The sequence below is a fragment of the Anabas testudineus genome, chromosome 19 (assembly GCF_900324465.2).
Source record: "Anabas testudineus chromosome 19, fAnaTes1.2, whole genome shotgun sequence".
Classification (NCBI taxonomy): Eukaryota; Metazoa; Chordata; class Actinopteri; order Anabantiformes; family Anabantidae; genus Anabas; species Anabas testudineus.
In genome coordinates this window covers 260,658-276,743 of record NC_046628.1, presented here as the reverse complement: position 1 = coordinate 276,743, position 16,086 = coordinate 260,658, and the positions used below count along the sequence as shown (strand labels likewise).

General features: G+C 40.1%; 2 protein-coding genes across 4 annotated transcripts in view; one reads left to right on the top strand and one right to left on the bottom strand.

Annotated features, from left to right (window-relative positions):
• Positions 1-53: 53 nt before the first annotated feature.
• Positions 54-11,501, bottom strand: slc16a3 (solute carrier family 16 member 3). Its single transcript, XM_026350647.1, has 6 exons — positions 11,465-11,501; positions 7,384-7,639; positions 6,886-7,029; positions 6,177-6,784; positions 4,986-5,166; positions 54-1,712 (listed from the first exon to the last, which is right to left on the bottom strand). Exons 2-6 carry the CDS (start codon positions 7,604-7,606, stop codon positions 1,390-1,392), a joined length of 1,479 nt encoding a protein of 492 aa, XP_026206432.1. The 5' UTR covers positions 7,607-7,639; positions 11,465-11,501; the 3' UTR covers positions 54-1,389.
• Positions 11,502-11,602: 101 nt separating this feature from the next.
• Positions 11,603-16,086, top strand: part of ccdc57 (coiled-coil domain containing 57) — a 47,615-nt gene continuing 43,131 nt past the window's right edge. Inside the window, exons 1-3 of one of the 3 annotated variants that reach the window (XM_026350541.1) lie at positions 11,603-11,640; positions 12,449-12,536; positions 14,247-14,410. In XM_026350541.1, the coding sequence (XP_026206326.1) occupies positions 12,534-12,536; positions 14,247-14,410 (167 nt within the window). In that variant the 5' untranslated portion in view covers positions 11,603-11,640; positions 12,449-12,533. Of the gene's footprint in view, positions 11,641-12,353; positions 12,537-14,246; positions 14,411-16,086 lie in introns of those variants that run through there. The other 2 variants (XM_026350542.1, XM_026350543.1) reach the window with 2 other exon arrangements.

The following is a 16,086-nucleotide window of genomic DNA, read 5'->3' as shown; positions in this document are numbered from 1 at the left end:
TATATGGAGCAGTAGTGGACTTTTTGTGCATAGAACATATTTATTTGGGGAAAATGGGGAAAAAACACTGAGTGGATTTTTGTCACCCAGGCAAGTACTTGATCCCTAGTATTCTATTAGGAACAGATATAATGAATTATTGCTAAAAGATGCACAAATGGCATAGTGAGCAGATCACAATCTGGCAATTAACCAAAAGAAGAACTAGCAACATAATGCAGTATCTTTACAGAGAAATAAAGCCAGCATAGGACACGCATTCATCAGTTTGTATATATATAACACTCATACAGTAAAGATCTGCATACCCTACAGGCAAATTCATGGCAACTAGATGAACACAACAACATAATTAAACAGTGTAAATATACTACTGTATGTTAATTATATACCAAGGAGCATTTGGAAGATGATTTGGGTGCCCAAATATTAGTTTTTAAATGTGAGGTGTCCCTTGGTTAGAAAAACTGTCAATAAATGTCAATAAAAACTTTAAAAAAAAATAAAATAAAAAAAAGTTTCTTCATTGTAAAATGTGTGGTTAGAGACTGGTGACCTGTCCAGTGTGTATCCTGCCTCTGGCCCAATGATAGCTGGAATAGGCTCCAGCACTACCCTTAAGAGGACAAGCAGTTAGGAAAATGAATGAGTGAATGAATGAACGTCATTCAAGAGCCTGGAAGCAGCTTATTTAGTCCAGTTGGCTTTGAACAGCATCTTACAGTCCTCACCACTGAATAGAGTTTGTCCCTACTTTGTGACCACAGTATAGAACTCCTGTCATGACATAATACATGGTCATATGTTGATGAGCTGCAGGCAATATTCCTCCTGTTGCTGTTCAATGATGACCAGGACGAGCACCGCAGCATAACTATCTGTCAGACTTCACTCATCATGTCACAAACAGTTGAGCACCGTATGATCTCTGCTGCTACACTCTGAAGACAGGAACCCCCTCTTTTCCGGATCACATGGTAACACTGATGACATTGTGAACAGCTACATGTATGCCAGCTCTATCTAGTGACAAAGACTGAGGTGTGATTCAAAGCTTGAATTGTTTCTTTGCCCTAAATTTGCATGTCTTTGTATGTTTAAATAGAAATCAACACAGACACCTAATACTACATAAAACAGCTGGCATTTCTTGAATAAAAAGGGCCATTTTCTGTATTTGTTGTTAAACCAGTTTGTGGTAATGAATATTTCTGCCTTGTACCCTTAAAATGAAACTATTATTTTCATTTAGAGGGTAATAACATATCATCCTTTTTTATCCTAGGTTATTTCTTTTTTTCACGTTCTATATGGTGTAGTTTATCTTTTGTACTCTTGATGTGTTCTTATGGTGCACAGATGGTTGGGTTTCATTGCAGGTCTTTTTCTTTATAATGATGTCTCTGTGTTCCCTTCACCTTCCTGCCCAGTCTTTTTCACCATCTCCAGTGTTTTTACAGCAGTAACTTTTCCATTTTCTTTTCTTTTTGGCTCTTCATCACCTTCATCAGCATCCTCAACTTCCACCTGATGCTTCAGCCCCTCCTTCTCTGAAGCAGTCATTGCCATCTCCATCTTAGCTTCTGAATCTTCGTGTTTTTTGCTAATGCAAAGGAAATTTCCCAAAGCAATCACAAAGGCTGATAGTGTGACTTCACAGCCCGCCAACAGGAAAACATACATATACTTATGGGTGGTATCCAAGAGGCGACCTGGTGGAGAGTGAAAGTACATAATATTAGTATATAATATTATAATATTAATTTCCCCAAGGGGATCAATAAAGTATTCATTATTATTATTATTAGGGATGGCTTACTGGTTTTCTTCAAGCTGGACCCTTGAAATGAAACACTTTTGTTTTATCAGATAATACAAGAAGACAATTGAGAAAGAACAATATCAGTAACTAAAACATGAAAGTGATAGTGAATAATCCTTTGTTTGTGGCCATATATATGAGCTACTCTAAGCTTCATGCCGCATTTCTGTTTGATGTTACCTATGTGATTGGTTACCAGTGGTTATGGCTTAAAGGTATTTTAAGTGGTTATATACTAAGACATTCTCAATCTGTAAAGGATCGATACAAAAGTTGTCCTGTAATACACTGCTGACAAAATAAAATAATTATTGAAGTTTAAAATCTTTAGTTACATATATTGTACAATTTGTTCAGAACACAATGACAAAACAACGGTTAATGCATCAGGCATAATGCATAACGCATCTGAAAAGCCAAGTTAAAGATTTTAATCATGGGCAGGTTTGCATGCAATTCATCAAGTCAACTCATAATTGGTCATAGAAGTGTGTTTGCACATTCTGTTTTCTGCTATTTCTGTCTGTACTCATCTATGGTCCCCTTTCTCATTTCAGATACCACACGTCCCCTGCATGTTCCTGCTCCTCAACCTCCATCCACCTTGTTGACCTTCATCTGGTTCACCTGTGTCATTGTCTCCACCCCATCGCTATATAAGCCACTCCACAACTCTGCTCCCCTGTCAGTTCGTCATCTTCTCTAGAAAGACTGCATCTGTTTACCTGAACCCGCGCCACTGAAAGACACTCTGAACCCGTTAATCCTGGACTGTATGTATATCTGTCTTCCTGCCTGCTAGAGCAGCCGATCTCAGTTATCAACCTGTTTTGATGGACTTTCTTGCCTGCTAGTGCAGTTTACCCAGTTATTGTATTTTTGTCTTTTTGTTTTCTTACACACCTGCCTGTTAGAGCAACACCCTTAGTTTACACCGTTTCTTTGTTTATATATACTGCCTGCTGAATAAATAAGACTCACTCTCCAGCCTGCCTCAGATTGTGCTTTTGGGTCCACACCTATCTGTGACACTCTGGCCACGTGAGCCTCGGTATTGTCTTATAGTGAGAGGAACCCAGGGCCCACTGCACCAGTGTAAGGTCTGAGAGTCGCTCTGAGGATTTCATCCTGGTACTTCATACAGTGGCTTGTAAAAGTAAGTATACCTGTTGAACTTTTCCACATTTTCTCACATTATGACCACAAACATAAATATATTTTATTGGAATGTTATGTGAAAAACCAACACAAAGTAGCATACAATTGTGAAGTAGAAAGAAAATTATACGAGTTTATTTATTTTTTACAAATAAAAAACTGAGTATTCAGCCCCCTTTTCTCTGAGTGCATCCAATTGCCTGCAGAAGTTGCCTGATGGTTGCTGACTGATTGAATGTTGACCTATTGCTGAATAGAGTCCACCTGTTAATCTCAGTACAAATACAGCTGTTCTGTGACAGCCTCTGTGGTTTGTTAAGAGAATACTGGGGAGCAAACAGCATCATGAAGTCCAAGGAAGACACCAGACAGGTCAGGGATAAAGTTTTGGAGAAGTTTAAAGCAGGGTTAGGCTATAAAGAGATTTCCCGAGGTTTGAACATCTCACGGACCACTGTTCAGTCCATCATTCGCAAATGGAAAGAGTATGACACAACTGCAAACCTACCGAGACATGGTCGTCCACCTAAACTAACAGGCCGAACAAGGAGAGCACTGATCAGAGATGCAGCCAAGAGGCCCATGGTGACTCTGGATGAACTGCAGAGATCTACAGCTCAGGTGGGGGAATCTGTCCATGGGACAACTAACAGTCTGCACTGCACAAATCTGGGCTTTATGGAAGAGTGGCAAGAAAAAGCCATTGTTAAAAGAAAACCACAAGAAGTCCTGTTTGCAGTTTGCCAGAATCAATGTGAGTGACCCAGCAAACGTGTGGAAGAAGGTGCTCTGGTCCGATGAGACCAAAATTGAACTTTTTGGCCTAAATGCAAAACTCTATGTGTGACGGAAACTTAACACTGCACATCATTCTGAACGCACCATACCCACTGTCAAACATGGTGGTGGCAGCATCATGCTCTGGGGCTGCTTATCTTCAGCAGGGACAGGGAAGCTGGTCAGAGTTGATGGGAAGATGGATGGAGCCAAATACAGGGCAATCTTGGAGGAAAACCTGTTGGAGTCTGCAAAACACTTCTAATCTGACTCAGCTTGAATTGTTTTGCAAGGAAGAATGGGCAAAGATTTCAAACTCTAGATGTGCAAAGCTGGTGGAGACATACCCCAAAAGACTTGCAGCTGTAATTGCAGCAAAACGGGGTTCCACAAAGTATTGACTCAGGGGGGCTGAATACTTTTGCACACTTGCAGTTTTTTATTTGTAAAAAATAAATAAACTCATAACTGTAATTTTCTTTCTACTTCACAATTGTATGCCACTTTGTGTTGGTCTTTCACATAACATTCCAATAAAATATATTTATGTTTATGGTCATAATGTGAAAAAATGTGGAAAGGTTCAAGGGGTATTCAATTGTGCTGTCAATTGTGGTGCTCTGTGGCAAAAGCCAATTTAACTGGGGTCTTTCTGAAACTTTCATCAGTAACATACACATCAGTAGCCTGCTGTCACTGTAGTGACTGTGTTCCTCCTGTTCCTCTTTGCACAAAGGCAGATACAGGTCCTGCTCTTGGGTTGTTGTCCTATGGCCCTGTCTTCTGGTATCTCCTCCATGCTCTAGAGCAGTGGTTGCCAAACTTGATCCTCAGGCCTCCCTGCCCTTTATGTTTTTCAGCTATATCTGCCCTACCCACTGATGAACACACCTGATCCTGGTAATCAGCAGTAGGTAGGACAGGGATAGCTTAGAAATTTAATAGAATGGGTTTGTGATTGCATCTGCACATATATGCCATCTTGGAGCAACTGGACTGGACTACCTGTGCTACGTGACTGGCCTAACCCTCCCCCCCAACCTCATGACATACCATACCAGTTATGACAAGAACACTGGCAAAACCAAAACGTATAAGATATGATGTTTAGGTGTTCCCTTAATTTTTCTTTGATCAGTGTAGTAGGCAGTTGTCATGTCATTTTTAGAATTTCCAAATTTGTACAAATGTTAGAAAACACACACTGAAACATTTTTTATACTCTGACCTGCTCCAGGAGGTCCCACTAGTACAGCCATAGCTTCCATCAGCAGCACGAGACCAATGGCGCTGGAAAACTTCTCGGTCCCTACAATAGCCATGAGGACCTCAAACTGTAGCGCTCCCACCATGCCATAAGACATACCAAAGAAGATGGAGAAAACCACCAGACCTGCATAGTTATTTGCCTGCAACGAGACAGATAAGAGATTTCTGAACATAAACATTTTTACAATGATAAAACACCTTGCTAATGGGATGATTAACTTATAATTATAGCTTAACTATATTATCAATCCAATCCAGTTTATTGATTATTAATTCAATGCTAATTAACTGACAGTATTGTAGTATAGTTACAATACATTTTCAAACCCCATGTTCAGAAACTTGGAACTTTTTTGTCAATTTGTTTAAACACTTATTTGACAAAAATATAAAGATTTTTTTCAGTGTTTTCAAATTAACTGTACTATATAAAAAAACACTGTAGAAAAATGAAACAAATAAAACGTCTCAGTGGACAGGACAAGGACAATTAGCCAAGACATTAAAGAAACACTCTGAAAAATTATCAGATCTCAGATCATCCTGGATATCTATACTACTACGGACTGAGTAATGTGACACCTCGAAGCTCAAAGTAAAAAATCACGTGGAGGGTTAGTCCATTTGGAACTACATGGAACTCAGATATTTATATGGCCCCCACATGCTTGTTTGCATGTCTGACATTAGAGCATGGTCCTGAGAAAATGGATGGGGGTATCTCCTCCCAGATCTGGACTAGGCCGTCACTGACCTCCCAGACAGTCTAAGGTGGCCTCCATCTGTAAAACCATTCCTGTTTTGGGAGTTGTCTCATTGTTGAGATATCCCAGAAATGTGATAGACTTGATGCTATACTCTGTTCCTTTACTTTTTTGAGCAGTGTATTTCACTTGCAAATCTGCAACAATTAGTATCCTCACTTTACATAATTACTAATTATTAAAAGGTATAATTAAAAGGAAATGTAATGCTACATAGTGTTACCACTGACATTACTCTGGCCCCTTTTTTGAGTGTTTTGCAGACATCACAATGCATTTTTAAAATATAATTACAGGTAGGTTGAACAGTGAAAACACTGAATATATTTTCTTTGTACTTCTGTCAGATAAATTAAGGTTCAAATTTAGAGTTTAGTTGTTACTACCTGTGATCCTATAAGGTCGGTGCATCCATTAAAGATCATAGCAAAGCTGAACAGGTACACACTTCTGGGTCGTACACACTTCATGCCTGCTATGAGTCCTGACGCAGGCCGAGCAAACATATCAACAAATCCCAGGATGGTGAGCAGCAATGCTGAATTTGTGTCCTCATAACCAAGGCTTTTTGCATAGCTGACCACAAACACAGGGGGCACAAACAAGCCCAGAACCATAATAGATGCTGCAGTGGTATAGATGACAAAACCTCTGTCCTTGAACACACTGAAGTCCAGCAGTTTCTTCTTTGGCTGGGGCTTCTTGTCCTCTGCAGGTATGGAAGCACTCTGCTCTAGCTCCTGGGGTTTGTTAGGTGGCAGCAGGGGCCTCATGAGGGCACCACAGGCACAGCAATTGAGCAATATGCCTCCCAGTATGAGAAACCCTCCCCTCCAACCATACTGGTATTGGAGAATTTGTCCCAGTGGGGAAAGACAGCACAGTGCCACAGGGCTACCTGCTGCTGCCAAGCCATTGGCTAGAGGACGTTTCTCACTGAAGTAGCGATTAAGCATTATGAGAGAAGGTTGGAAGTTTAGTGCCAGACCCAGACCTGAGGAGAGAAAGACAGGCAATGTTTGGTGATGTACTTTTTTGTATCCTCATTACATATTGTTTTGTATTGTCCTATTTATGCATATATCTTAACCTTACCTGTAATAACTCCAGTGCAGAGGTAGATGTATATAATACTGGTGGCAAAGGAGGCCAGAATCATTCCCAGAGAGGCAAAGAGGCCTCCAACCATCATGACTGGTCGGCAACCAAACCTGTTCACCAATACACTGCAAAGAGGGCCTAAGAAAGCATACAAGCATTCATGTGTTATACATAAACATGTAAGGTATCATACTTAGCACTCTGATATTAACAGTATACTATCAGATAAACACTGATCAGGCACAACATTAACACCAGCAGGTGGTTGTAATCCTATGGTTGACAGTAGTCTGCATAGTAAGAATTTAATGCAGGTCATGATTGACAGGTGTAAGAACACACAGTGGGTCACAGCTTGCTGTGTATGGGGCTGTGAAGCCGCAGACCTGTCAGAGGGCCTATACTGATCCATGTCCAACAGTACATTAAAAGTACCAGTTGGTTGTAATGTTGGGGCTAATCAGTGTACATGCATGTAATATCCTTGGCTACCTGTGCCATACAGCATGGCGAGGAGTATTGATGAGATCCAGGCTGTGTCACTGTAGCCAACATCAAACTCTCTGATCAACTCCTTGAAGAAGACACTGACAGCCTTCGGGAAGGCATAGGAGAAGCCAGTGATGACAAAACAGCCAGCCAACACTGCCCAACCCCAGCCACCATCAGGTGGCTTTACCCCAGAGGGTCCATCGTCCACTACTGCTCCTCCCATGATGCTCTCTGTCTGCTGGGTTGAGGTCAGTGGCTATAATGCAGCAGTAACAAAAATAGACTTTAATCTGCAGTGTCACTCATATACAGTAAATGTTCTGCACTTATATAGCGTCATTCTACCTAGCTGGCACTCAAAGCTCTTTACACTGCATCTCATTCACCCATTCACACACACACACACACACACACACACACACACACACACACACACACACCGATGGCAGAGCTGCTATGCAGCTGACCTGACTCACCGGGGGAAACTTGGGGTTCAGTATCTTGCCCAAGGACACTTTGACATGTGAAATGACAACTGGGAATCAAACCACCAATCCTGTGATTGGTAGATAACGGCTCTACCTATTGAGCCACAGCCACCCTGATGAACCACAGTATGTCTTATAGATATCAGTGTTGATTTTTTTTATTTTAAGTCATCTACATAGACATACACCGTGCACAGCGATAGTTCTGTAGATTGAGGGGTACTCTGCTTTTGTTTATAGTAGGCTGCTGTAACAAAGTCATTTCCTGAAAAGGATCAATAGTAATTTAGTATTAAAAAGTATTATTCTATTCTATTCTACATGCTATCTGTATTACAAAGGACAATTTGTAATTATACAAAAATAAACAGAAGTACATAAATAGAACGTATGTTTATGGTTAATATTTTTACCACTGCCGGGGAGTGCATTAGTTCATCCTGCTACTGTAGTATAGTAATCGCAAAAAACCTAAAAAGGCCCCCAAGCCTCAAAGACACAGTAGTCCTAGCTACATGTCGAGTTGTCCTTGGACAAGACACCCCACAGTAGCGCCATCAACTACTGTAGCTGTCCACACAACAACTACCCCAAGGGGATCAATAACGTATGTTATTATTATTATCATTTAACCAACTCTTTGGCTTTGGTCAATTATGGATCAATATTCAACCCTTTTATCATTTAACCAACTCTTTATCTATTAGATCTTGTAAAAGATAGATTCAAAGCAATTATGTGACCACCTGCACAGGTATAACCTGTATGAGGATTTCCAGTCAGAGTGCATCATAGCATAATAACAGCTTAGCGTGGAAAAGTCTTTAACGGTCTTCTCTTAGCTTCAGACAACAGACTTCTCTTTATACTCATCTTGTTAGATCTTAGGGATGCAACACTATACACAAACTGAAACATGACATTGGAATTAACAGCACTAGGCTGGTTCAAATCGTATCTATCAGATAGATTTCAATTTTTCCATATTAATGATGAATCTTCCATGCGCACAATTCATTTTTCTATGAAACCAATACTTTTGGAGGGTAGTGTGTGTCTAACTTATCTAGCTGTATTAAAGCAAAATCTAGATTTCAATGTTATTTGTTTACATTGAGATCTGTATTGCTGCACATCGCCCTTTTAGTACCTTCTGATTTCTTTTTGAACTAACTACACTATACATTGCAGGCACCAAAACCTGGAGAAGAAAATCCATAGCATGTTGTGACTCAAAATATTTACTTCTGAGAGTATGAACCTGTACAAGTTAAAACAAAACTTGAATATCTTATATCATAACTGCAAAAATAATTTTAATCTTCAGAAAATAACAACAACTAAAAAACTAAACTAAATGAACTGTCATGCCCTGTAAAGTCACATTACTATAGCAACATCTGTTACTGTGACTGAAGCAACAGCAACATAAAGAGTATTTCTCAGTCAAACAACAGTAATGTCTCTCTCACAAAATACAATGGTGGGCAACCTTGTCCACGTAGGCTACTACCTGGCCCTACCCACTGATGATTGCCCTAGATCAAGTGTGTTTACTTTACATACATTCAAGTAACCATTTATTTCTGGTAATGGGAAACAAGTCTGCATATGCATTCAGCAAATGAGTAATCTGATTTCTGCTCTACGTTTGGCTTGTTTTGGAAGTAAGGTGAACATATTTTAACTTTATAAAGACAGAAAAAAGCATTTTTTATATGTATTGGGGGAGATGACTGACTGTGAGAGGGAAACGGACAGGAACAGTGCTCCTTGTTACAGTGCCAACTGACTGAATAAAATAAATACACAGTGAAAAGTCTCTGGGAAAATCCCCTACTCTAATAATGGAAACCAGGTCCCAGTTTACATGACAACTACTTACTCAATTGAGAAAAGCTTACTTGAGAAAACCAATGGAACCTAGTTACTAGAGTGCATGTAAACACACTGACTCAGAAACTGGAACACACCATCTTACATTAGGGTGGTGTGGGAGGAGACAAAGTGAACTGGTCAATGCACAGACTTTTTCCACAATGTATGAGGAAATGGGATCCAGTCATGTCGATCATGTGGAAAGAAACATGGCCACAATTTTTATGATAAACTTCCTCATGGAATAGTAAACACACTAAATCTAAGAGATAAGATCACATAATTAACAAGAAAAGAGGAAGTGCATGTTAAAAGTAATGCATGTTACTGTGAGCTATGACTGAACATTGTAACACCGCCTGCTGACTTCAGGACATTAAACACATGCTACCTGTGTAAAATTTCTAATTCCCCTTCCTAATCATGACACAATACAGAACAAAGCTGGAATAAAAATTAAAACAAAAGCCAGTCACTGAAATGCGAACAGAAAAAAGTTTAGGTTTAGGTTTATTTACAGGAGGGAGTTTATAACCTTGCAGTTCTAGAAAAAACACACAAAAAAATAAATACAAATATTTTCATATCATCTGTTAAAAATTATTCAATGATCATTTTGTATAAACTGCTATTTAATAATTCAAATAACAAGTGAGGCCCTCAATTTGATTCACCACTAATCAACTAAAGGTGACTTTTATTGCCACCACTACTAATGACATGAATGTATAATCACAATGTTGTTACAAAATCAAGCGCATGTCCATTAAGCAGTCTGAATACTTCTGTCAAATCCCTTAGAACGTTGTAAGTACATCTCACAATGACATGATCTAACAAATAAGGACAGAATCGTCTTTGGAAAAGACATCTACTCCCATAACATTAGTCTTGTATTTCTCATTCATCCAACCATCGTGCAGGCTATTTATGGCCACTGATTGGGTATTATTGCACGCCACTCTAGGATTGCATTCACGAAACAGTTGCACACCGATTATAGCCTAGACCTTTAACCTTTTTAGGCAGTGTTTAGTAGAATAGGGCATGGACACTTCACCTACTCCAGAGTACAGAGTACAAGTCACAGATTGACTTTACTTTACTATTACTCTACTGTAAAGTAAGTATCCTCTTACTCCTCGATGTTAATTCTGTGCTATAAATCCCAGAAAGAGGTGTGAATCACTGTGCCTGCAGACAAAGCCCCGGTGACCTACCCAAGGACCAAGGTGTAGCTATTGCTTCAAAGCAGACTAGATGCCTGAAGAGGACCAGTTGACTGCAGTGATATGCTATAATAACCTACACTATACAGAGGCTTAACACTAACACACTAATAACAATTCTAATGATGCCATTTATTCTGAATGCAGCCTACTAATCTTCAGTTGGTCATCTGCTAATCAGCCTTCACACTGATCAGTGACAACATTAATACCACCTGTTGTTTGTAATTTTGTGGAGGACAGGGGTCAAAATGGACACTGTCAGGTGTCGTGATCATTCTGCAGCTTGCTACGTGCAGTTTAGCTGCGGACTGGTGTCCAACCTGTGGATCACTAGATAAAAACCAGCAGATGGTATTAATGTTGTGGCTGATCGTTGTAAATATCTGAGTATCTGTTGTAAAAGACGGGAAACACATTCCAAAGACACAGTTACACAAACAAACACTGAAAACAACGCTTCAAATATAAAACTCATGACGCTACCTGTTTAGATGCTGTCCCCCTTTATCAGAAGCACTTGTACGCGGACACCGTGTGCGCGCTCATGTCGCTGTCTTTTATGCAAAGGAGAGGAGTGGAAACTCCGCCCCCTGACCCCACCCCCCGACCCCACCCGTGCCACTGTGGGATTTAAAAGGTCGTTTCTCCACTTGCGTCAAGTAAGTTATTCAAAAGCGGACTGTATACGATCATTACCGAATTCATTAGGAAACAGTAAAGCAGCAGTGCTGGTTCAGTAGACTCACTGGATCTAGATGTCGTTCCTTGTAGACCCCTGTGGCTCATCCGGTTCTTATCTGGAGCTTAATTTAACTCCAGCCCTTTGTTGCAACCAAGCAAGCAGTGTTTTAACCGGAATACGACTTCACCAGGACCCTAACATGGACAAAAGTTGACAAAGCAACAGGTGGAGCTTTTGCTCCATCACTCAGGCTTAAATAATGGAACCAATAGCTTACTTACTTTATTATCACACAAAAAGCAACACAATGGGCTATAATGAACCTTTTTGTACATAGGTCGCCAATGGTAAATCCTTAGCTATAGCCTACCACCTGTTTTTTTTTTTTACTACAACAGAATTAAAGCAGCCTGCTGGCTTCCTTGTTCTAATGCAGAGTTAACAGAGACAGATGTCCGATATAATGGCGTCATTAAGATTTTGCTAATCTAAATAAGTATACGTTTGATCGCATCTTGCAGCAGTATTACGTCATTCAATTGTGCTCGCCAAGACACCTAGAAGAATGTAGCTTGTGTCTGTGTTTGCGTGCGTGCGTTAGAAGTAGGAACCACAGTTTCTCCCACTGCAGCTGGGGAACTATTTCACAGACGTACGGTTTCCAAGGAGACTCATTTACAATGCAGAAGAACCAGTCGAGTTTTAGTTATCATGGACTTTAGTTCGTGAAATTCTATTAATAGTTAAGTGTTAAGTGGTTGTTGTTGTCCTGTTGACTGTTGAAGTGTGAAGACGGAGCTGAAACAGCAGTTAGTAGCATTAGCTACAAAGTTAACAGACATTCTGTGCTACAAAGGCTCAATCTCTGGAATGGTAAGCAGGTTTTACTACTTATCCTTAGCTCTACACGTTTTTTTTCTTTGTTCATTAACCATTTTCATTATTTTCAAATCTGAAAATGAAAGAAAACGGTATTATAGTAATATTAAATAATACTATGTTCAACATGTTATCTTGAGGTAGATCATGTAATCCCCCAGCAACTGCCAAAATTAAATAAACAAAAAATAAATAAATGAATAAAATTACAAATTTGTATTGTTACATTAACACAAATAAATATTAACGTCAGTAACGTTATATTTATAACTTAATGGTAAATGGTCTACATTTTTCTACCTAGCTGGTACTCAAAGTGCTTTACACTGCGTCTCATTCACCCACACAAACACACACACTCACACACCGATAGCAGAGCTGCTATGCAGCTGACCTGACTCACCGGGGGCTACTTGGGGTTCAGTATCTTGCCCAAGGACACTTTGGCAGCCAGGAATCGAACAATGACAACTGCTCTACCTATTGAGCCACAGCCACCCCCTAATAAATACAACAATATGTACACTGGTTTAAGTTTACCTGTGTATTGTGTATATAAAAAACAACCATGAGTGATTTTTGCAAAACTGCATCTAAACAAACAACACACACACACACACACACACACACACACACACACACACACACACACACACACACACACACACATTTACTCGCTGTGAATACTCCAGACTATTGCCTACTGTGTTCCCACCCGTGTCACACAGACATAACGTGGATTTTGTAGTAAAGGCCTCATAGGATAAAGTCCGGATAGTTTCAGAGCTAAATAATTCTGACGTTTGCATTGTCACATGCAGCTCACCCCAGTTAAATCTAGAGAACTTCAGGGTTCCATTGCATGTGTGAAAGCTGCTTAGGAATAATGACTATGTCTTTCCATCATGGCAATATGTTAACACACACCTGAACGCTCCAGACCAGCAAACTGTAAAAAACACAAAAATTGTAAATCACACAAATGTTGTAACTAAATTGTACTACAAAGAAACACAAACTGAATTGGGCAGGTGCCATTTAAAACTTAACTTAAGAAGTTATCTCAAGGCACTTCACAGTGCAAGGTTTAATATTTAATATTATCATAACAAATCTGCAATTGCTTGGTTAATACTGATTGCAGCAAGGTCACTTGTCTTTTAGTGACATAGTAGTCATAATTGTCTTTTAGGGTTGTCTTTTAAATAGGATTTCATAAGCTTTACCTTTGAAAAGCCAACTAAGGTATGGTAGAGGTAGAGTAAGACAAATTTTAAGCATTCCACAAATTTGAACCATCTCTGAGAGTTGCTTTTAATGCATACATTACTATGTACACTTTCTGGCCACTTTATTAGGTATACCTGTACAATCTAAAGCAATCCAATTTAAAATGTAAGGCTAGCCATGACAAATAGGGATCAGAATATACAGTGCATTGTGTAACTTGTGTATGAGGCTGCAAAGCTGCAGACTAGTGCCCATGCTGACCCTAGTCTACCAAAACATTAAACCACTGATTGCTGTAAGTTATTGTTTATAGCTACTTGAAATTCAACATGTTAATAGTCTGTTGTTATAAATTTATATCATAATACTCAAAGTTGCGTATTTGGTATTTCATACATTGAACAAACAAGAAATTAGCTAAAATTAGCATGTATACTGTGCATTGCAATGGCTGATACATATTTTGGGCCATAGCCATTTCCCAATTTGGCCATGCATTCAGATGGAGAAAGGGAACTGGAAGACACGAAGGCCCAGCTCACCAGTAAAGGAATGCAGTGGAAGGAGCTCCAGGCATTAAAAGTTTATCAGCTAGAGAATTCTCTCAAAAAGGCCCTGGAGGAGTGCTCCTCACTCAGGTATGCATGCACCTCACTTCACAACAACAGTAAATGTTATCATACTGCTTTCAAGGTTTAATTTGGGATTTGCCCAAATGAATATGACAAGACTGATGTCACCAAGAATGAAACACATGTTGCTGTTTAATTTGTTGTCAGTTTTCAACGTGATTTTTTTCACTCTTTTTTGCTGAATGTTCTTTTAATTATTTATTTCTTTTAGAATATAAAATATCACTGGCATCCCGAGTGCACAGGTTTTTGCAAACTCAACAGCTGGGGATTTTTGTGGGCATTTTGGGGGTTTCAGTGTCTTGTCCAGGGACACTTTGACGTATGGCCAGGAGGAGTCAGATTCAAGATTCAAAAAACTTTATTAATCCCAGAGGGAAATTGTTTTGCCTTGTTGCAGTTGTTCTCAACACAGACAGAAAAAAAGGGAACCACAACCAGTAAAGATACACACCAACACAAATACACAATAACATCAATACAGAAAACTCAATATATATACAGGATATGTAAGATTAATGAAAATGGGTCAATATTTATAGTCCAGAGTGGAATGACAGCAGTTTTATCATAAGAAATTGTCAGTTCCCCCACCCCTTACAGAGGAGGGACAAATTGTAAAAATTGATAGCCACAGGTAGAAAGGATCTCCTGTGTCGCTTTGAGGAGCACTTAATGTTGATCAGTCTCTAGCTGAACGTCCTTCTCTGTCCAGCCAACACACTGTGCAGTGGGTGGGAGGGATTGTCCAGGATTGAGAGGAGTTTGGACAGCATCCTCCTCTCAGCTACAACATGTAGAGGGTCCAGCTCCACCCCCAGAACAGAGCCAGCCCTCCTGATCAGTTTGTTCAGTCTGTTAGTGTCTGCCACCTTCATGTTGTGGCCCCAGCAGACAACAGCATAGAAAATGGCACTAGTTTCTAGTTAGTGAGGTAGTCCATCATCCCCGAAATCAGGGAGTGTCAACCTTCATGTTTTTTTTTATTTCTCTCCCAGCAGTGCAGGTCGGATGGTGTTGAATGCACTCAAGAAATCAAAAAACATGATCCTCACTAAGCCCCCAGGCTTGTGTAGGTGTAATGACGCAGGGCGTGTATGAGGGGGTCAAGTTAGGGTTGACCAGAGGTCAGGGGGACTCCGGGATCAGCCTCTAAAAAGCCTTCATAATATGTGAGGTCAGAGCCACTGGTGTGTAGTCACTGAGGACACTGGAACATGGTGTCTTATTCACGGGAACTACACATAACTTTCTCCACCCAAGAGGAACTCTCTCCATATGCAGGCTGAGGTTGAAGATGTGTTGGAGAACACCACACAGCTGAAGAGCACAGGCTTTCAGCACCTGTGGAGTGATTGCATCTGGACCTGCAGCGAGCAGGGAGCCAATGGAGAGAAGCTAACGTAGGAGAAATATGATCTCTCTTGCTAATTCCAGTCAGAACTCTGGCTACAGCATTTTGGATTAACTGGAGGCTTTTTAATGAGTTATTGGGACATTCTATTAATAAGGAATTACAACAGTTATTCAATTCGTTTGCATGGTCCAAAGTCCCCTCAGTCGTCTGGCTGCTGGATTTGTAGCCAGTGATGGTCCTCATGCCCCTCCTGACCTCCCTGGTGTTGTGTTGAAGGCTTTGTTCCAGTTTCCTCCTGTAAGCCTCCTTCTCCTCCCTGATTCTG